The sequence below is a fragment of the Podarcis melisellensis genome, assembly GCF_964234715.1.
Source record: "Podarcis melisellensis genome assembly, chromosome: 7".
Lineage (NCBI taxonomy): Eukaryota > Metazoa > Chordata > Lepidosauria > Squamata > Lacertidae > Podarcis > Podarcis melisellensis.
In genome coordinates this window covers 33,317,000-33,339,398 of record NC_138539.1, presented here as the reverse complement: position 1 = coordinate 33,339,398, position 22,399 = coordinate 33,317,000, and the positions used below count along the sequence as shown (strand labels likewise).

Genomic DNA, 22,399 nt, shown 5'->3' with positions numbered 1-22,399 from the left:
GGGCACTAGCCAATTTGCTCTGTTCTGCCAGAAATGTAAGAATCTCCTTCTGCAGAACATGAACATTTTCAACAAGATATATTTGGATTAAAGGCAGTGCAGTTGCTCTAAGGGTGAAGACACTGGAAGAGACAGCACAGGCAGGGCATAGCCATCAGGACTAGTAGCTGTTGCTAGTCCAATCCAGCAACTTCCACAGTTTAACTTGGTGCAGTGTGCATGTGGTTTCCGTGGGCTTAGAAGTATGTGGTGATGGGGGGGCATTTGTGTTACACGCAGGTCTTTGGAGAATAAATTCTGATTGCAAGAAATGGTCAAAGGAGGAAGAAAGAAGGAGAGGGCGGATGAGAGGTGTGTGTAAGGGGGGCAGGAGAGGAATGACAGGGTCCACTTAAAGGGAGAGGCTCTTGGAGATTTCTGAAACCCCAACTGTTGGGAGGCAAGGGAAGTGACCGGGGAAGGGGACCTCCCTGCCACTTGGCCACAGGCGAAGGCAAAGTCTGCAAGCACTGCTGACCAGAAGGAGAAGCTACAATGGAAGTAGCAGCCCTTGCTGGGATCCCACAGAGAATCCGTGGCATCGGCGTGGGCACTGGCTGTTGCCGGTCAACACTGGCTCTGCTCTGCCAGAGGCAGGCAACGGCCAGCACGGGTCTCTTTCCCCTCAGCGCAAGCAGGTGAAACTCACAGGTTAAGGCTCAGCATATTGATTCCTCTCAGTCACCATCACCGCCCTCAGAGTCCAGGTGACTTTGGCTTGGGGATTTGCAGGAAAGGAAGTGGGTCTCCATGAGGAGATTTCACCCCTCCCATTGCAAAAATCTGCGGATTTTCCAGAGAGGAGGGGGCGGATTGTGCTTGCTACTTATTCCGCTCCAGCCTCACTTCAAAAGGGAGAATGAGTGTTATCTCTGTGTAGATAAGGTTGCTGCAGAAAGCAGCTGTAACACTCAGTGCAGCCCAGCGTCTCCATTTGTATATAGTTTGTATAGTACAGTAGCTGTAGTGAATAAAAGAATATATTCTTCAGCGCTGTCGTCTGAGTGATTTATGCTCTGCTGTACTCTGCTGTGCACGACTGTCTTCTGGAAGTGAGTTCGGTGCTCATAGCTCTGAGTTGTGAGTCCACAGCACTTAGACCTGTTCCTGCAGAAGAAGGTCTCTGGAAGTGCTACCCCAGCTTGCATGGCCCAGTCGGGGCTGAAGTGGTTGAGCCCAGTCGGTGGCACTGGCTCAAAGGTGAAGCTGACACTCCAGGTAATCTTCTCTCTTAAGGCAGGCTGTAAATGCACAGGAAAGCGTGACGGCATAACGACTCCCCTTCTCTCCCGTTCCCTGCGATTTGACGGGGAACGGGAGAATGAAAAGCAAAATGTGGCGCTCAAAACAAATGACTGTCGAGGGAGGGAATAGTAAGAAACTGCCTTTGCGCAAGAAAGACGAAGGAAAGGAAACCAGGGAAAGAAAGGGAAGCGAGAGGAGCGGCTTTTCGGTTGAAACTGCCAGGAAGCAAAGTGGGGAGGGCGGGAAGTGCCAAGCGAACCAGGGAAAAGAGGCCGCTTAGTAAGGCGGTGGGAAGAAAGGAGCATGGGATGAGAGAAAACCTCAGGGTTCAGTCCACAACAGCCTCGCAGCTCCTGGGGCTCCTCTGTACCTTGTCAAGGTGGAGCAGCCTCTCTCCCAACCGACGAGGCCTCGCCTTCCCCAGCCCTCTGGACCTGCGTGTTCCCTGGCACTGCCCACCATGTTCCTGTGCCACTAAAACTTTGGGCCAAGACCCGTTAGATGGTGGCGTGTTCTGCAATTGCCGGGTGGGCCAGGTTCAGGACCCTGGCAGGCTGGATGCGGCCCGCGGACCCTAATTTGAGGATGCCTGCTCTAGGTAATTGATTCCGCTGTCGTACTAGTTTCTCCACTGTCAAACTGCTCTTATTAAGATGTTTCCCCTAATGTTCAAGCAGTTTCTATTCTCTGGCCCAGAGGTTAGGTCTTGGGTGCTTGTCCCAAATATCTAGCATTCTGAGTCAGATCTGTCTTATTTAATATAAGACAAGGTTACTCACTTTGTAAGCCCAGAACAAGAGGCTATTCCTCCATTTTTCTGCCTTTGCTGAACATAGGCATGCACATACAGTCCACAAGGAATTGTAGGGCCTCAGGCTGAAAAAGGTTCTCCACACCTGCACAAAAGCTTCTTATTGTGGTTATCTCTCTCCCTCTCCCCCCCCCCACTCTCTTTTGATTGCCACATTTAATGTCCTTGTGAAATAAGGCAAGTTTACTACCATTATATAAGCAGGATAGCTTTGATGAAGGCATGAATTATTTAGAAAGCCAAAAGATACTTACCCGGTAGTATATGGTATGTTTATCCCCCCTAGATTAATGCTTTCGCATCCAACAATGAACAGTGTTGAAAAGCAGAGCAAAGACACACCACTGCAGATCATTGCCAGCTTTGCAGACTCTCTTGCGCTGAGCTTGAGTTTTTTTATAATGTAGCCCCCCAAGACAATACCAACACCAGCGCTTGGAACAATGATCACACCTGATTAAAAGGAAAGAAAATGGTAAAATTAAAACACTTTCTATGTTACAAAGAATGAAAGAATAAAAGGGGGCGGGAAGAGAAAAGCCTTCCCTACCAGTGTGGCTGTGAAATTTCTACACTATTTTTATGATAAAACACTTAATATCCCATCCTTAAATTCAAGCAGAACTCTCAGGGTGTCATGCAAAAACAAAACAATATGACCCCATTGCCTAAGGCTGGTTCTCACACCACCAGATGAGGTGATAACTGGGCAATTTCATGATTGCCCCGCAAACAATGAATCTGCTTAAGATCAGCCTCAGAGGTCCTGTCTGTGGACTCACCATCCAGATCCATCAGAGTGGTCAGAACTAGAGACAGGCCATTTTGGTGGTGGCCCCCATATTTGTGGAATGCCCTCCCTAAAAAGGCGCGGGCACACATATCGTACTGGATTTTATGCAGACCTTTCAAGCAGTTTTTAATGAATATGTGTGCTGCTGTGCATGGTTTTAACCACTACTGCTTTAATGTATTCAGATTGATTTTATTAGTGCATGAAGTATATGATAAATTCTATAGTGATTTTTATTAGCATATGAAGCATATAATAAATTCTATAGTGTTGTATTTATGTACCAGAAGGCGGTGCAATATTCAAATTCTGAAGTAATAGTCTTCCATACAAAATTAAAAATCAGTGCATATAAAAAAACACACACCTAGATATGGAGAGGGAATCTAAGTAGCCTAGCCTTCTCTGTGACGTGCTACTTTTTTGGCAGGGTTTTTCTTCTTTATGGAGGAGCATTTCATCATATGTTCATCACCTTAAGTGAAAAGTAGTGCAGTCCAAAACCCAACTTAACCGTCACAGCAATTCTTCATGAGAACTTCACCACAGCAAAATAGTGTCAGAATTTTCACTGCCCTTCAGTTATGTCAAAGGATTAATAAAAGCTTCCTTATGATTTTTCCAGAAGCAGCAGAAACAGCATAAATAGAGCTATTGTTAAATACAAGCAGAAATATTGCTTTGTTTTCATGCTAGGCTGGGAAGGGAACCAGTTCCAAGTGTTGTTAGAAAATATGTGAAATTCAAGAGAATTAAATTAAGATTCTAATTGGGTGATAATTCTTTATTTGGATACAAATGTGGTATAGATTGTAATTCATTTCCTTTTAGATGGGATTTCATGACTAAGGATTATTTTATGGAACTGTCTTGCTGATGCTAGATCTAGTTTTTGAAAAGTCTCAACAGAGAGAGAGGAAAAAATAGGGGGGGAAATGCATCAGGGCCTAAAATATTTATATCTATTTATTTATTGCAAGTGGCATAGCAAAGTCAAAGTAAACACATGGAAGGATGGTAAATTAACTGGATCTGCAAATCAATTACTTCACAGTAAGAAATTCTGTACTAGCAAGGTGTGGACTATATGGGAAACAAATAAGAGCCTGAGAAACCAAAGGGCCTACTTTTGGCCTGTTGTTGCATCTCTACAAAATCTCCTCAGAATTTGGGAGCTCCTTTCCCTTTGATCTCTTCCCTTCTACCAACTGCTTCCTTGACATTTGAACTCATAGTTATCCCTGCACGTGTAGTTCTATTTTAAACAAATATTTCATTATTTCTCATGGCAATCAAGAATAAGAAACACTATAGTTATTGTGCAAAACTATAAACCAAATGTGCTAAACTCATTTGCTTTGTTTTCCTTTTGAGAATCTAGGTGATATTTGTTTATGCTCCCTATATAGGCCCTCGTATTAATGAGCAACTGTACCACTAGAAATAAGTGGTAAACAATTTATAGACTCCAAGAAACAGATTAAAATCAAACTGACAAAACGGACTTTGTAAAGGCCACACGGGAAACAACACATATTCTTTTTGACTATGTACTGTATATGAAATGCAAAGCAATGCATTCTAAAAAGAGCACTCGGTTATGCCATGATTTGCTCAAAGGAGATTCCAAAGTTAAGCATGTGCTAAGCAAGAGTGTCACATGCCATTTTCAAATCTAGTATCTGATTGCTTGCTACTGTGTCACACATAAGTTACTTTCCAAAGACAGCTAAGAATGGATTCTGAATGTGTCAAAGATGCTACTGTATTAAGTGCCCCAAACCAAGAATAGTTTTGAGTCAGCAATATCCAGTTTCTGTCCTTGAGTTGGCGTCAAAAGGTTGCAGCAAAACGTTTTCCAACATTGGAGAAAACAATAATATACAAATACCTATTATATGGTTTTCACAAGTGGTACTAGGCAATCTTAAACAAGGAAATAGACCCCACTGAGTAGAGTGAGGCTTAAATGTGAGGAAAAAATGGACAGAATTGGGCTGTGAAAAAGACCTTTTTCAAAAATCAAAGTTAATCCAAAAGTATACATCAACTAACCAGTTTCTGTCTCTCTCATTCTTGGGTTGGACATTAGCAATCTCTCATATCAAGCTTAAGGCTTGGTTTACCCTGACTTTATGAGTACACATCTAATACTAGGCAATGATACAATTAAGGCCCTTGGGTATGCCATAAAACACAGAAGCAACATTCGTTAAGAGCCTGAGTAGCTTCTGTACTAATCACATGGAATTACAAGACTGTCAATCAAAACAGCCTTTACTGTATTTTATGTTATAGAATGCACAACTTCCATACCCTGTGGAGGTGTCCATACAGGATTGTCTGCACCAATTTTCTTTATTTCTTTATTTGTACAAAACGTCTCTTGGTTACTCCCCTTATACAAATTTATTAAAATATGGAACGTTTCAACTAAGTTTCTCCTGCCCCGATAGGAATTCCATGTCAAGGTGCTTCCATTACTTCTCTTTATCTCTTCTAACTACACAGTTTTAACTACCCTTCCTAGACCTCTTCTTTGGCAGTAAATAGAAAGTGTTTTCCCATTCAAGGACTCTAGAGCAGTGAAGTCTTGCCAAGATGCAATTTACATTAGGCTATTTTAGTTTAGCTAAATGGGTCCTTTCTAAGTACATTTATAAACCTTGATAATTATGTTAGCTGGCTTTTTAAAGGAGGCAAAACTAATTCATATAGGATGATCTTGGGAAAGGGTTTTCAGGTTGATTTTATGATGCAACCTTTTAAAAAATGAATTGTTTTAGCTATGTTTTATGCTGTCTCAATGATAATCTTGGTTTTAATATTTAATGTCTTTTGTAAGCTGTTTTGAGTACGTGGCCAAAAGGTGGGAGGGTTTATAAGGCATATTATGATCACCACCACTGGAACCCCCAAATTCAGAGCAACATCCATTTGATTCTCAGGTGCTGGAAGCAAACATTATGGAATAGCCTTGTTTCCAATTAACTCAGAGGCCTGCAAATAGTCACTGTTGGGAGAAAATAGATGGACCTTTGGGTTGATTCAGCTTGGCAATTGTAATGTTTTAATGCCTTTACATGGAAATTCATACAAGAGCTATATAGATTTAAATAACCATACTAATAGCTTCAGTTATTGCTGAGATGAAAAATGAGTAAAGATATGGACAGGCCATTTGACCAATGAATGACCTGCAAGCAAGAGAGTGAGACATGCTGAAAGAGCAGTAAAGTTCACTCTTAAGCAATCAATAGCAATCTAACAGGTCAGGACAACCTTTTGATGGTGCTGGCATTGCCAGAGCAATTTTATTTCCACCTGAGAAAACATTATCACACTACAGACATGGCAAATTGCTCATATATAAACAATGGGTACCTATAAGGCCGAATAATTGCAAACTGTAAAACAAACAATTACAAAGAGCATTGCTGAAACTTTTCTAATAGTTTTCTTTTGCCAGTCACAGAAGAATAATTCGTACAGGTTTCCTTACTGATGGCAATGCCTTACCAGTGTAGATGCTGGCATTAGAAGCTGGGATGCCAAACTGTGACTCGATGAACTTGGGGATGAAGGTAATAAAAGCAGTAACAATGGCACTCTCGGCTGTGTATGACAAACTCACAAAAAGGAATGTCATGTTGCTTAAGATCCTGACAGCTGCTCTTGGAAGTTCTACAAATGACACAAAAATAAAAATAGAAGTATGACACATGAACTTTATATATACATAATGAATGGAAAACAAAAAGAAAATCAGCCTGCTTTGAACTGGATTTTAAGGAATGGTTACCCATCCAAGACCTCTTCCTGGGGGTCCCACAGTGTGAATACAAAATAATCTTAGCATATGTTAGGGCCTTTCCACAATTCCCAAGTGTGATTCCACAAGTAGAAGTCTTAGGAGTAAATAACTCAGTGACAGACCACCTGCCTCACAGGTAAAAGACTCCAGGTCCAATCTTTGGCATCTCACCCTAAACAGATCGGGTAGATGGTGATGGGAAAAATCTCTGTCAAAAATCCTGGAGAGACAGTCAGAGTGGACAATACTGGACTAGACTGACTCAGCATAAGCTAGGATCAGATGTCCAAGTCTCAGGAATTGTAACTGTAGAACTAAATAAACAATCCCGTTTGGCAGGGTACAGCCCAACATTATATGGATTTCAAAAGTTCCTTTTGATATGACTCTGGTTGTACAGAAGCTACTGCAGTATGGCTCCTTCATATGTGGGTCAGGAAGTGGTTACAAATGAGCCCATGCTGCAGCTCATTCCTATCTGAACAATACTCCTGGAAATGGGGGCAAAGTTAGCCTACGGTAGAGGCAGGATGTGTGCTCATCATATTATCCAAGTGACATGGGAAGGGGTTCTGCTACTGTGGTTCCCATGCTACCATGAAAAAAGGAACTGAGTGTAGAGACAGGAAGAGCATAGTGAGGACCGCTCAGTATGCCTTATCAGAAATCCTCCAGTCCTCAACCTCATAGGGACATTTTGCAGGGCTGATGTTTCAGCAACTGTCTTATATTTAAAAGTGCCAAGAAGAAAGAGACCGGCCAAGCAGGCTATAAATGAGCAACACAGAACACAAGAGACGATAGGGGGGAAACTATAACAGCAAACACCCTCCTCTGCAACCTCCACTACTTCTCTCCTCACCACAAACACAATCATATCCCTAACTTTTCATATCACTACAATTGACATAATTGTTGTAAGCATTTCAATTTGCCAGAGAGAACAATCCTCTTCCTGAGCACTGTTCTACCAACACCCGACCCCTGAGCCGCTTGTGGGGACATAAGAGGGAGGAGAGGGGAGATCATTCCACTTTGCAGCATAGCCTGACCATTTTCAGGTCACCTTGGCCAAACAGCCAATAAGGGTGATTTCTCCCCCAACGTTTGTAATGAATACTTTTAATAGGGGCCAAGGAGAAGCATTACAGCAAGCCCTGGGGAATTAAAGTGGAGGTGGATGCAGCAATTTTTCATTTAAAATAATGAAGACATATAGCAGTCACTGCAAAAATTCAGCAGAATGCTACTCTGCAACTTTTCCCGACACACAGTCATTTAGAGGACAATGCTGAAAGTCTTATTTCCAGAAGACTTGCTCAGATTTGAACTACGCAAAAGAGAATGGTTGAGGAACTGCATCACAAAGTTTAGATGTGAAGAAAGCCAAAATTAAAAAAATGGCATGAAGCACATTTTCTTATAGCCAATTAAATCTGCTGAATTGCTAACTGAGCAATTATGACACTGCAATGTCAAAGAAAAAGAAAAAGGTGACATTTTCAAAGGTGAATATGAAACTGTACCGATATGCCAAGAAATGATGGTGCAGTTTTATGACAATGCCACAACTAGGTCACCAAATGGTGCTAGAATTATATTACAGGCCACAAAAGGTTGGGGGGGGGGAGAGTTAATACTACAGGTCGGTCACATTGGAAACCAACTATAAAGCAAGCCCAGATTTTAAAGCAACTTCAAACCAACCATGGTTGAAAATCCTGGTTTCTTTGGATTTCCCTGCTCAAAGACTAGTTATTTAGCGACTTAATGATTTAAATGTGACTCATACAAAAGGAAGGAGTGAAGAGGTTGTATGCACTGGCAAAAAGCTTATTCATATATTGTTGAGCCACTATTGGATGACCCTAAATCAGCCTCTATGTACCCCTTTGTGTCTTATTTTCTGCCCCATGTGCTTATGGGCTTTGAATGCCCAATAAGAGTAGTTTAAATAGGATATTATATATATTATTTCTGTTCCTAATACGACCAACTATAACATATTATTTTTGCAGTGTCTTAAAACAGAAATTGTTTCAATTACATTAATGTATAGACAGAATTAAACTGGAGAAAAATGAAGGCAATTGTACATTTGCCCAAGAGCAGATAACATATAACTCCTTTGCTTTCCCAATTTGTATAACAATGACTAAATCTTTACATACAGGGCAAGCTGGTTCTGTTCTCTGCTCTGGAAGTTATGATATTTGATATCTGAACACATTGAGTTGGATCCAGACTCACTAAAATCAATGGGACTTAAGTTGGTTGTGGCAAAGAGTGGCTGACACAGCACAAGCCTAACATATCTACTCAGAAGTAAGCTCTACTGAATTCAAAGAGAGTTACCTACTCCCCAGGTAAACAGGATTAGGATTTCAGCCTTAGTCTGGATTCAACCCATTGTATCAATTGGTTGGTGAGATAGCAGTAATTTGCAGCCAAACCTATACATGCCCACTCAAAAGTAAGTAAAGGTAAAGGGACCCCTGACAATTAAGTCCAGTCACAAACAACTTTGAGGTTGCAGTGTTCATCTCACTTTAAAGGCCGAGGGAGCCGGCATTTGTCCGCTTCCTAAGGCAGTTTTTCCAGGTCATGTGGCCAGCATAACTAAGCCACTTCTGGCGAAACCAGAGCAGTGCATGGAAACACTGTTTACCTTCCCGCCTGAGCAGTACCTATTTATCTACTTGCACTTGATGTGCTTTCGAACTGCTAGGTTGGCAGGAGCAGGGACCGAGCAATGGGAGCTCACTCCATCGCAGGGATTCGAACCGCCGACCTTCCGATCGGCAAGCCCAAGCAGCACAGTGGTTTAACCCACAGCGCCACCCGCGACCCCAAAAGTAAGTACAGTGGTACCTCTGGTTACATACTTACTGTAATTCGTTCCAGAGGTCCGTTCTTAACCTGAAACTGTTCTTAACCTGAAGCACCACTTTAGCTAATGGGGCCTCCCGCTGCTGCCGCATGCTTTCTGTTCTCATCCTGAAGCAAAGTTCTTAATCCGAGGTACTATTTCTGAGTTAACGGAGTCTGTAACCTGAAGTGTATGTAACCTGAAGCGCATGTAACCCGAGGTACTACTGTACCAATGCGTTAAAAGGGACTTAACCCCTGGTCACTACACATATAATTGCAACCTCTGGCTACTAAACTTTATACTTTTTTCATGACAAGTTATTAGAATAACTAGCATTGCTCTGCAATTTCCAGTTGGAAGGCACTTTCAGTTTCAGAATTTCCAGTGTCCAGACAATAGTTGTGAATGCAACTAACCCACACCTCATTTGAATGACTGCTTCCTATATTTACCTAAGCACCCGCCAGTTCTCATTTTTAGACAGACCATCTACATGATGAGGAACTAGGGAATCGTGACTGGTGGTGATGACAAAAGCCACCATGCAGAGGCTGTTTCCAGCTTATCTAAGGCAGTAACAAAAAACTGTTGGTCATATTCTTACATTCTTCCACAGCTACATAATCCATATGAGGCAACAGAATTGTGGGGCAGGGGAGAGAATGTGGCCACATGATGATTTATGAAGGTGTGGAGGAACACGGCAAATGTCTTGAATGATCCTGACATGCTTTGCACTGACTGCATGTGCCAGGATGTTGTGATTTAGCCAACAGCAACTGTGGATTAGCCAGAGATTACAGGTGGTTCTGAGATAGAATACCATATGATACAAAACACTGGTTACTCTCCCATTTCCCAAGTGCACTATTGCCTATTGGCTTTCATTATCAATTTTCAGCAGAAACTAACAGTAATTGTATGATTTTAAACCTCACCCCAATCTGTTATTTAAAAAACATATATTACCTCTAACGTTCTTTCCAAATCCCATTGAAGCAGGGACTTCATGGTCTACCTGACTTTTACTGTTTGCTTTTTCTTTTACAATATCATCATCACTTGAAACATCATCAACGTGCATCTTCTTTTTCTTCTTTTTCTTGTGTCGAGGTGGAAGCTTTTTGGGGAAAGTAAACATTGGAAGTATGACAAAAAGCATTGCAGTGGCACAAAGGAGGAACCCACTCCACCTGAAGTTGAGAGATAAAAAAGAACAATTGCAGCTGAGCTATATGTGTACTGCAACCAGAAACAAAAACTAGTGACTGAGACTGTACAAAGATTCTCTGCATCTTATAAAACAGAAAACATCCAATGTATTTCTAATTATTGTATTTTTCACTCTATTGGACGCACCAGACCATAGGACGCACTGGACCATAGGAGGGGGAGAATAGGGGAAAAAATTGTTTTTCTTGTTCTCCCCCTCAAAAACAAGGTGCGTTCAAGAGCAGGCCTTGCTTTCCCCCACCGCCAGCCTCAAAGATCCCTGAAGCCTTTGGAGCGCAGCTGCACTCCAAAGGATTGAGGCTTCGGGGACATCCTTAGTAGCCTCCACAGGGTGGCGGGGTGCCTTCACCCCGCCGCCCTGCAGAGGCTTTGCGCAGCCTTCCCGAAGCTGGAACAGCAAGACGGAGGGCTGCGCAGCGCCCCTTTTTGCTGTTTTGGCTTCAGGGACAGCAGGCTCCTGTCCGCAAGCCTTCTGAGCCCGGCGGGAACTCCCGCTGGGCTCCGCCGGCTTGCGGAGAGCTGCCCAAAGCCCGGGGTGCACAGCGCCGCGCTCCCCAAGCTTCGGGCTGCATTCGCTCCATAGGACACACACACTTTTCCCCTTCATTTTTGGAGGGGAAAAGTTGTGTCCTATAGAGCGAAAAATCCTATAGAGTCACATGGTGACTAAAATTAAAAAAACTGGCATACAAGTAAGAGTCACAACTAGAATTAGAAAGAAACAAACAGCCTGGTCTGCACATAACATTAAAGTGCAGTTTATTAACTATGGTTTATTAAGCTATGTGTGAACCCAACCAAGCAGCTTAACTAGGATTTTTGTACTGCCAAATCATGAATTGGCTTCTAAGAGACTGACAAAGCTTGGTTTGCTTTAACTATAATTTGGCATTAAGTATGAATCCATCACCCTTATTTAACCACAGCTTGTTTGGCCATCCCATCACAGATGTTCACCAAAGTGTAAAGCCATGAAGCAAGAGCAGCTAGAAAGCAAACCAAATGAGCCATGGTTTATTTGATTGTTTGTTTGTTTAAAAAAACATATCTTAAAGTTTAATCCATAAACAAACCACGGCTTCATATAATGTGCGAATCAAGCCAATATATGATACAAAATGAATTTCTATTAAATCAACAAAAACCAGGAGACAGAATATCAATCAAGTAGGCAAATAGCACTTGCAGTATAAACCCAAATAAGTTTGAAATGAATGTTAAGGCAGACAGCAGGTGTCTATTTCAGCAGCGAATTAAGCATGTCCTCCTCAGCATCTAGTAGGAAACTAAATGTTTTTATGTGGGACGCGGGTGGCGCTGTGGGTTAAACCACAGAGCCTAGGACTGCTGATCGAAAGGTCGGCGGTTCGAATCCCCGCGGCGGGGTGAGCTCCCGTCGTTCGGTCCCAGCTCCTGCCCACCTAGCAGTTCGAAAGTACCCCTAAGTGCAAGTAGATAAATAGGGACCGCTTTCTAGCGGGAAGGTAAACGGTGTTTCTGTGATGCAGCTTCATCATGCTGGCCACGTGACCCAGAAGTGTATTCGGACAGCGCCAGCTCCCGGCCTCTTGAGCGAGATGAGCGCGCAACCCTAGAGTCGGTCACGACTGGCCCTGACGGGCAGGGGTACCTTTACCTTTAAATGTTTTTACAGACCCACTGTAAGCTTTGTACATTTGTAACACACTAGAAGACAGTAATTCAATCAAGATCTCTTAATGTCGGGAAATTAATTCCCCACTCCCCAGACAGCACAACCCCAAAAGTGATCTCACCCGCTGCCCATTGCTGCAGACTACGTGTTCAATGTAACAGTTCAGACCCAAACGCTAGCCTATTCCAAGGCTAGATAACATACATTCTGGTCATTGTGACCTATCAGTTATGTGACCACTGATGCAACCTTTTCCTCATCTCTTTTGTCTCTAGTTACTAAGCTAAATTTGGCTCTCAAACTTCAGTTGTGTTCCAGTTCAGTCAGAGTTTTCTTTTTAACTGTATGGTTGATGTATAGCAACCAGACAGCCATTCTGAAAGAAAATATTTTCTGGAGCAAAAACATTGCAGAACTGGATGCTGACATGGAATCGGTATTATTCTGCCCTAATATTCTATTCTGTGTGTGGTTCACGTGGGTTACCTTACTCTACCTGTGTTAGATTTTCCAGAATGAATATATACCGGTAGAGAGAGATGGAGACCTCCCACATTCCTAGGTCACCAGCTGCTGGCCATTAGGTAGCTGAGTGTACCATCTGCAGAACACCAATTAAGGAGCATCTGGTAGAAATAAGAAGCCATAGGCTTTATGGCTACTCAGTGCCTTGTAAATGTGCCTAATTATAGCACAGCACCCAGTTATTTCTGGCAGATGTTTGGCACTGAATGTCTGGAAAATCTAAGGCCATATTTCTTCAAGATCACCACTATTATTGTCATGGTTAGATTGTTCATGGTTAGATTGTTAACTCCCTTCCCTGTGACTCTCATATAATTATTGCTGCTCCTTTAATGTCGTTGCAGCTGTTTCTAACCCACTTGCTGCTAAAACTAAACAGTGCTTTGTCAACTTGGCTATCTCAGCGAACAGCAAGAAGAAATTAGGGTGCTAAAGTTGTTAACACTAATCAGATATCATCATGGTCAGTACCTGGATGGAAGAATGTTTGATACATCTATAGGAAGCTACTCTGTGCTCCCAACAGAAGGGGAATGTGATTAATTGAGATTAATTAATCTGAAAATGCACTGCTACAGCATGGGCTGCTTGGCAAGCGAAACACAAGTAAGAATTGTCCTGTTGGTTCTAACCAAAAGGTCTATCTACTCCAGCATCTCTGGGAAACTCACAAGCAGGGCATAAAGGTGATGCCCATCTCTGTTGTTTGCGCCTGGCAACTTACGTTTAAAGTCCATTTAGCTATCTTGCCCACAAATCTGCATAAATCTTTTATTGAGACAACCCCTCTGTTGCTCAAGTAGACATGTTAGAGCATCAAAATTTGTGCCAGTACAATGTCTCACAACAGCAAGCTATAAAATGAGAATGCATGACTAATTATGCAAATTGAATTATTCTCACATATTAACTCCTATATAGTTGGAAGTGCAGAAGTGTAGCTGGATATTGGCATAGAAACACACACACATACTCCCTTTAGGGAATCTAAAGGCTTTGCTGCAAATGCTAAAGTACTTGGTTTTTAAAAACCTTTTTAACTTTGAATATTTATTCATAGTTCTACATGTACAACTAGCAAACAACAGAAAAAAATAAGTGACAAACCAGCAATCAATCTGGTTAAACAATCCACAGATGCATCACGCACTGCAGTTACTCTAAACTCAGAACCGCCAAGGACACGGTCAAATGTTAAGCTGCTTTAACCACCTTCAAAAAGATGTTATTAGCTGGATCATGAATCCAATGTCAATAGTCATTCTCATGCATAACAGACATATGGCTGCAACTTACCAGTTACCGATGAAACGAGGGTCGCTCTGGTCAATATAAACAGTACTTCTAGGATCCACATAAAACCCAATAAGAACTCCGCCTAATAAATATCCTGCTGCTGGACCAAGTGCTCCCATTACATACATGATGGCTGAAAAAAGAAAAGCAAAAGCCAACCCAGGACATGTCAAAATATACTATATTACAGACATTACAATATTAAAGCAGAATGCTAAAGTAATAAAAGATTTCACAGTTAGAAAGAAAAGGAAGATGAGTGCTTTCCTACGATTTTGCATATTCTAAGGGCAGCCACTCCTGGCTTTTTCTACAGTTCCTATTGTTTCTCCCACATCAAACATCCACCCCCTTGCAACCACATACAGGATTGCCTTCTAAAAAGCAAGTTCCATTCCTGTGGCATGCTAATGAATGGTAGCATCGTACCTTTTTAACAATTCTAACTTTAAACAGCTAGATATTTCAGGGTATTTTTTCATTCCTTGTTTTCAGAATAAGGAAAAACTATTTGCAGTGTCTGATTATTGACATATAAGCAAGTGGAGTAGGTAGACAACAGGGGAGGGAACAGACTGTGCTGGGGGGGGAGTGTCATTTTACATGAGGCTCCTTGGGAAGGCGAAGGATGGAGCCAGAATTCCAGGCAGGGGCCATGTGGGACAGAACCACATTGGCAGGCTGGGGCAGAGGCACAGGGATGGCATGCAGAATGCACTGTGCTGTGTGGAACAAGCCCCTCTTGAGATGTACCGTAATACTCTGAACTCTTTCCAGAGTAGACCCAGGTATAAATATGCATATCTTTGGGGGAATACATGATTTGCACCCAAATCATCTGCATTTACCACTGGAATGTGCAGCAGCTATTTAGTCTAAACAGACATTACAGAGCATTTATTTAGTAATGCTGAAGACAAGTTTCACAGTTAGCAGAAATACTGTACTGTATTACAAAGATAAAAATAACAAATGCAGGCTATATTCCATTAGAGATGGGAATGCTGCCTAAAACATAAAAATTATTATGAAGATACTGTATGCGGTCCTCCGTTTCTGTAAATATATCTTACTGGCAATATAAATATTAAACACCCTGACCCTTAAAATAATGTACTTAACTCTTCAATGCATAAGTGGAAATTAGGAAGTGGTCCCCTCCATGAACAAGTTACCAATCCCCACTGTGGTGAAATGTGATCCTGAATAGTCAGGCAATTGTGGTAAGATATGGAAAGTGAAACTAAAACTAGGACTGAAGCACACGTAAGGTGGGCTGTTCTAGTCACTTTTAGACAATAAAAATGCCTGCCATTCATTAAGTACCCACTATGAAATTTTAAGTAGCTAATGAAGAAGAGTTCCTAGCCTAAAACTTATTTACAATTGTATATAGGAATATATATTTGCCTATTAATATAGAACTAGTGGGGAGCGTCAGGCGCTACCCATGATTTTTTAGAAAGCAACATAAAATGGTTTATCCCCCCTTAATTAATAGTGTAATTTGTGAGTTTGGACCTATCACACCAAAAAATGACTGAAGTCATGCACCAAAGTCATATTTCAGTCCATGATTTCATCCTTACAACTCTGTGAGGCTGAAAGATAGAGACTGGTCCAAGTTCAGCCAATGAAGATCATAGCCTAGTATGCATTTGAACCCCAATCTCCTTGATCCTAGTCTGACACTTTAACCACTGCACCATACTGGTCTGTGAGGTTGTAAAGAATCTCAAATGCCGTACCATAATTAGTTTGAATTAATGAGGAAGGGAGTTGGGCAGAGCAGTCCAAAACCATGATTTCTAGGGGGTTTGGTTGAAGTGGGGGTGTCCACTGGCTCACTGATTAGGAGCACTTGAATGTCCCTGCCTAAATAGCAAGTGGACAGATACTACCATTGGTAGGCATGCCACTGGTGGTAGTTTCACTGCACCAGCCTGGTCCAGGGAGCTAGTGCAAAAAGAGACATTCTGCCCCCCGCAAGACCTTCAGCCCTACTGGGTTCAAGTGGTGGTGCTCTGGCCATGTCACTCTATCAAGTCCTATGTGAACAATGACCATTGAGTAAGTTTTAGCGTCCTACCTAACTCCACTTTTATTTTTTTTTACAATTAATATAGCGGATATTGTCTTTAAAACTTCTTAAGTGAAGCACCATTCCTATGTTATAAATTAATCATAGTTCCTGTCTTGTGGTAACAGTGCTATTTTTGAAGCTTCAGACTTACATTAGTATAACTGAAGAGTGCTTCCAAAAGAGGTGGCGGCTTTTAAAAGCAACAACTAGGGAAACAAACTTGGATTCACTTTCTGTTGTCTTGCCAAACTTAATTCACCCAGACCTTATAGAGTCTGCATAGATCTCTCTCAAAATCACAATTAAATCTCTCCAAAGATTAGCAATGTCTAGGAAGCAGTCAGATTACCCCCCCCCCAAATGCAGAATAAATTATATATTGTACTGCGTATCATTTATAACAACTGAAATATCTCCTACAACACACACACAAAATGTTACTTTTTCCAATACTAAGAAAATAAGCACAAATTATCAATTATTATCAACAGAGGTGTCTGGCAGAAGGTTAAGGACACACACAAAAATACCTGTGAAATTCACTGTCACATATAGGGTTGACCAGCACAGCAGCTTAAACAAGCTTTAGAAAAGGATCAGGCTCAAGTCTTCTTCAGCCACTCTTAATTTGTATCCATGGAGGAGGTTGGGACAACATGCACTGACCCAGCACTCCTGACCTTTCCCCATTATGTGGTTATGTCTGAAGCGGGGTTGTTAGTGCATTTGACCAAAGGTACTTACAGTTTTCCCCACAGTCAAAAAACCTGAAGAATCAGAATTCCCAACACACTGAGGATTTACAGTTCAGCTGAACAAACCAACTTTAGGTCAGCAACCTGCCCTTAAGAGAAAGTTGGACCGTGCAGGAGCAGTGCATGTGATCCCTCCACAACCCCCATGGAAAACAATTAAGAATGTCTGGTGGTTACAAGTACAGTGATGGAGAAAAGGTCTACCAGAAGCTATTATGTGTGATAACCTAGTGGAATTTCTAGGTTCAAAAACAACACATATCTGCATTCCAGATGCTTGGGACAAACAACAGAGACAGCCATCATGCTTGTGAGTCTGCAGGGGTGTATGGCTGGTTGCTATTAGAAAGAAATAATGGGTTTTCACATGTACCTTACTTATTTTCATAAGGAAAGATTCATATCAACCACATTATGGAAAACAATGACTTCTGAACATTTTTTCAGCACATTAATCTTACCACATGGAATGGATTTAAAGACCTTTTAAACAGCAGCACAAAGCAGACCTTTTCCATGCCAAAATACCTAGAATAATAATCATCAGCATTTAGACTCACTTTTTTCCCCTTGCTGTTTTCCTTACAACAATCCTGTAAGGTAAGTCCCTACCAATTGGGGAGTGGAAGGAGGGAGACAGAGAGGCATGCCTAAGGCATCTGGTGAGTTTATGATAGCGATGGTATTGGAACCATTGTTCTTGTTTTTATTATGCATTTTGCGATTTTATATTGTGATTGTATGTTGTGAACCGCCCTGAGACATGTTGGTATAAGGCAGTACACAAATTTAATAAATAATAATAAAAGACTGCAGAAAATATTCCTTGCACAGATGCCACACTCTAGATTTAAGTTTAACACTCTAGATTTAAGATACAGTTTTAAAAACTAATTAAATAAAAGGGTATTTACATTGCCCTGGAAAAGATAATAAAGATGCCACCAGGAGCCTCTTCGAGAAGGCTTTTCCTTAGATGAGGTGCCACTACCAAGATGTTCCTGGTCTTGGTAAGCCATTGACTGATCAGGCCAAAGGCAGAAATAGCGGAATTCATATTCTTGTGCTCGCCTATTGTTGCTCCCCACAAACTTCTCAAGATGTCCACTAAAGGATATTCAATCTAAAATCCATGTCAGAACTATAATCAGCAAACAAAAATTACAAGATAATTTTGGTTGGACTAATAAAGATATAACCCTAACACAGATTTTTGTATTTTTCTTATGAGCCCAACACTGCTACTTTCCCTTTTTTGTGAGATACTCACTGTTTTCTTTCCTTCACTTTCATATTGTAGGCGTGTGGACAAAGTCTGTTTTTAGTTTTTGCATAGCACCTTATGGTTTTAGGTGTTGAATAACAATAGTCTATAGATAAAATGTTGTAGAATTTTTGTAAGTAATTCAAATGCACACTCACGTAAAAGGATTCTTGATGTAGAGGAGGGGTGCATGGACTGTGTTCACAGTCCTTATTCTCACTTTCTACACATACTGTATTCTGCATAACTTCTGCCTGTGTATGTGCAAACAGGAATTCTGCCTCTTCTTGAGTTCCAAATGTGCCAACAATGTCTATGTACAAAACACCTTGTACACATGTAGTTATTTCAAAAGTGTTGTTAAAAGCCAATAATTTTTTAAGCCAACTAGAAAATAGGGTTTTCTTAAAGTTTTCTTTGCAACCAAATATACTCATGTCTATTATGAAAAAAATGTTTGATATTTATAAATTAAATATAATTATCCCCTAATAACAATGTCACATTCCAGATAACAATGTACAGTTAATTTAAAAGGCATCTTTGTAACTTTGTAACCTTAAAGAAGCAAAAAAAACCAAGAGTACTAAGCAATACTATAGAAAATATTTCCTAATACTCAGCTCACAGTAATTTGATAAGACAACCATGTTGGTTCCTTTTTTCGGGATATGATCAAAATCTCCTTAAGCTACATGATGAGTTGCTTTTAACTTAGTACATGGAGCTGTGCTCAAGATGTTGCATTAGAGGCAGCTACCACCGCACAAGTAGTCAAACGTATGAATCAGACCTAAGATCTAATATCATAAGACAGTATGAAGCTTAGACCAGATCTCCATCTCTAGCATGTTGGAAGGGACTGTTGGGACTATTCTAAATATTAATTAAGAAAAGACTTCAATAATATGTTGTGGTATTTCCTCTCAACCAAAATTAATCTCATTCAGAATAATGAAGGAAAATAAATGTTACAACAGCAATTAAAACCTAAAGACCCTCTAGCATTGCTAGTTTCCCAACACATTTTCTATAAACATTCCCAAAATGTCAATATAAATGTAAAAAATATGCACATGTACATAATTTAAAGTCACCAAGTAAGCTCCAGGGAGCTTTCAACAAAGCAATAATGATTTTATTTTTCAGCTGAATACTGTGAATCCATCTAACAGCCCTAATGTCCTATTTCTCTTATTAATTATAATTATACATTTTTAACAAAGTGTTTTTGCCTCTAGAAATAAATCAGATTTTGTCACATGCTTTTTTAAATTTTCAGTTCGCATGAATTAAGTGCAGTAAATTAAATTATCCTGGGTCACAGAAGTATAGCCAGTTGAAAACTGCATTTGCAATCTGTGTTTCCTGACATAAAGCCATAATGTGGGACTAATTAGAAAATAAACTGAAGATCTGTTATCAGATACATCACCACTGCATTTCGCATCACGTTTAGTTTGGTTCTTAAGAACTGGTTCACAGGATCCATTCTTGCCTCTTTGATTCCTTCTCACCTTTGTCTTCTCTCTGGCTGTCAGCTCTAGTAAGAACATAAGATGAACCTGCTTGATCAACCCAATGAGCCATCTAGTCCAGCAGACTATTCTCATAGCGGCCAAAAGCAGGACCCCACTAGCAGTTGATATATACTAAAAATGGTATGAATCTTCACTTGCCTAATACAGTGGTGTGGGATGTAGCACAGGATTCATGGAAGATAAGTGAATCGTAATTTTAATGGTATGAAAGCAAAAACACCCCCCAAAAAAATCTAGCTGCAAGTTCTCCATATATTCCTCTAATCATGTTCACCATAAAATTCTATTCGCTGCAAGAATAGTTTGCCAAAGTATGAAGAAAGTAACCTCCATTCCCAATTTTTTTATCGCTGTTTGCCAAGTGAAAATTACTTGGAATTTCTAAGGAGTGGACAGAGGTATTTTGAGAAGTGCAGTTCCGTTTACTGAATTACACTGTTAGGAAGGCGAATGTATTTTAAAAATAGATTCGTGCTTTGAGCGTCCTGGTTTCAATAATTTCAGAAAATGTTTCTATTGGAGTTTCCTGTAGTGGGTGACACTGGCTGGGGTTGTTAGAGGCCAATGAAAATCTGTTTGAAACTGTTTTAACAACTGGTGATTTTAACAATGACTGACAACACTATCTCCATCCATGCTATGATCCTTAACTAAATCTTCATATCGGAGTTGATAAACTGACCACAAAACAAATGCCATCAAGTCATTTTTAAGAAAAAGGCAATGACAGGCGCTGGGAGGGAAAGTGAAGTAATTTATTGGGCCCAAGGCAAAATCTAAAGAGAAACAGCAAAAAGCCCTGTGGGACCTTAACAAGGAACAATATTTTTCATTGCATAAGCATTTGCGGGCAACAGACCCCTTTATCAAATGAAGCATTTAAGAAGGTTTGTTATATATATGTACAGCCAAGGAAGGCTAATTGTAAGCACTTAAGGCTAAGACCAGAAAAAAATAAATAGAAGATTGTGATAGGTACTGGAGATAGGTTGTGGGAGTGTCCCAGTCCTAAAAACATCGATGAATTTATGGTTCCATCAGTACTGCTGTCCGTGTAGCTACAAAGCAAAGACTGCACATACTCACACCTACTAGTGTTCAGCTTCCATAACTAGAAACAGCATCAACACAATTGTTTTCTGTCATGTAAAAAACATTAATCGGTATCTCTATTATTAGTCCACGGAAAGCATAATCAAACAACATCAACATCACATATTAAGAGCAGCTTATCCCAGAACATCTTGACACATTTTACCCAGCTTTTAGACGTAAACATCAACCTCTTTACATAGAACTAGTTGGTATATTGTCTTCATATAATAAGAGGACTATCCCTGCCTCTGGGTCTGGTCCTGACCGGATGAATACTAGAATCAGCAAGGGATACCCACATGACCTGAAAGTGTTGCTGTGCAATGCCAGGTCAATGATTCATAAGACCACTGCCATCCATGACTTGATCATGGATGGAGGACTTGACCTGGCATGTGTAACAGAGACTTGGTTGGATGAAGCAGATGGGCCTGTCCTTGCCGCTGCTTGTCCACCAGGTTTCTCTTACGCACAGCAACCCAGGTCATGTGGGCGGGGAGGGGGGGTTGCAGTGATTTTTAGGAAGTCATTAGTTTGCACCAGGCGTCCTATTGGGAAGACCCAGTTTTCTGAGTGCATGTTCTGGAAGTTGGGCAATAGGGGCAGTACAGGATTCCTTTTGGTGTACCGACCTCCCCGCTGCACCAAGGATTCCCTGCCCGAGCTGCTTCAGGTCGTGGCGGATGTTCTCCTGGAGACACCTAGCTTGGTCGTCCTAGGGGATTTTAACATCCATGCCGACACGACCTTACAAGGGGCCGCTCGGGACTTCGTGGAAAGCATGGCCTCCATGGGGCTGTCCCTGAATAAGTCTGGCCCAACCCATAGCCGCGGACATGCCTTGGACCTGGTGTTTACCTCTACGGATGTTGGCGATCTGACACTAAGTAAAAGTGAAACGAAAGAAGTGCCATGGTCAGACCACTTCCTGGTGCAACTAGACTTCTCTGCGACCCATCCCCTCTGCAGGGAGGTGGGACCGATTCGGATGGTCCGCCCCCGCCACTTAATGGATCCAAATGGTTTCCAGAGAGTGGTAGGGGATGCTTTATCCCATGTTGATGGCCTTTCAGCCGATTCCCTGGTGGCCCGCTGGAATGTGGAGTTAACCAGGGCTATTGACTGTTTGGCTCCGAAGCGCCCTCTCCGATTGCATGAAGCCCGGAGAGCCCCGTGGTTTTCCACAGATCTGAGGGCAATGAAACAATCGTTGAGACGGCTAGAGCGCCGGTGGCGGATAACTCATTCTGAATCTGACCGGACACGGGTTAGAGCTCAACGTCGAGCCTACCAAGTGGCGATAGCGACGGCGAAGAAGACTTTCTTCACCGCCTCTATTGCATCTGCAGAAAACAGCAGCAGGAGACTCTTTCAGGTGG

General features: G+C 41.5%; 1 protein-coding gene across 4 annotated transcripts in view; it reads right to left on the bottom strand.

Annotated features, from left to right (window-relative positions):
* SLCO5A1 (solute carrier organic anion transporter family member 5A1) overlaps window positions 1–22,399 on the bottom strand; it is a 61,249-nt gene that overhangs the window by 14,363 nt on the left and 24,487 nt on the right. For all 4 annotated transcript variants that reach the window (XM_081918415.1, XM_081918417.1, XM_081918418.1 and 1 more), the window contains 4 exons: window positions 14,283–14,415; window positions 10,544–10,767; window positions 6,408–6,572; window positions 2,350–2,548 (listed from right to left, as the gene is read on the bottom strand). In XM_081918415.1, the coding sequence (XP_081774541.1) occupies window positions 2,350–2,548; window positions 6,408–6,572; window positions 10,544–10,767; window positions 14,283–14,415 (721 nt within the window). The remainder of the gene's footprint in view (window positions 1–2,349; window positions 2,549–6,407; window positions 6,573–10,543; window positions 10,768–14,282; window positions 14,416–22,399) is intronic.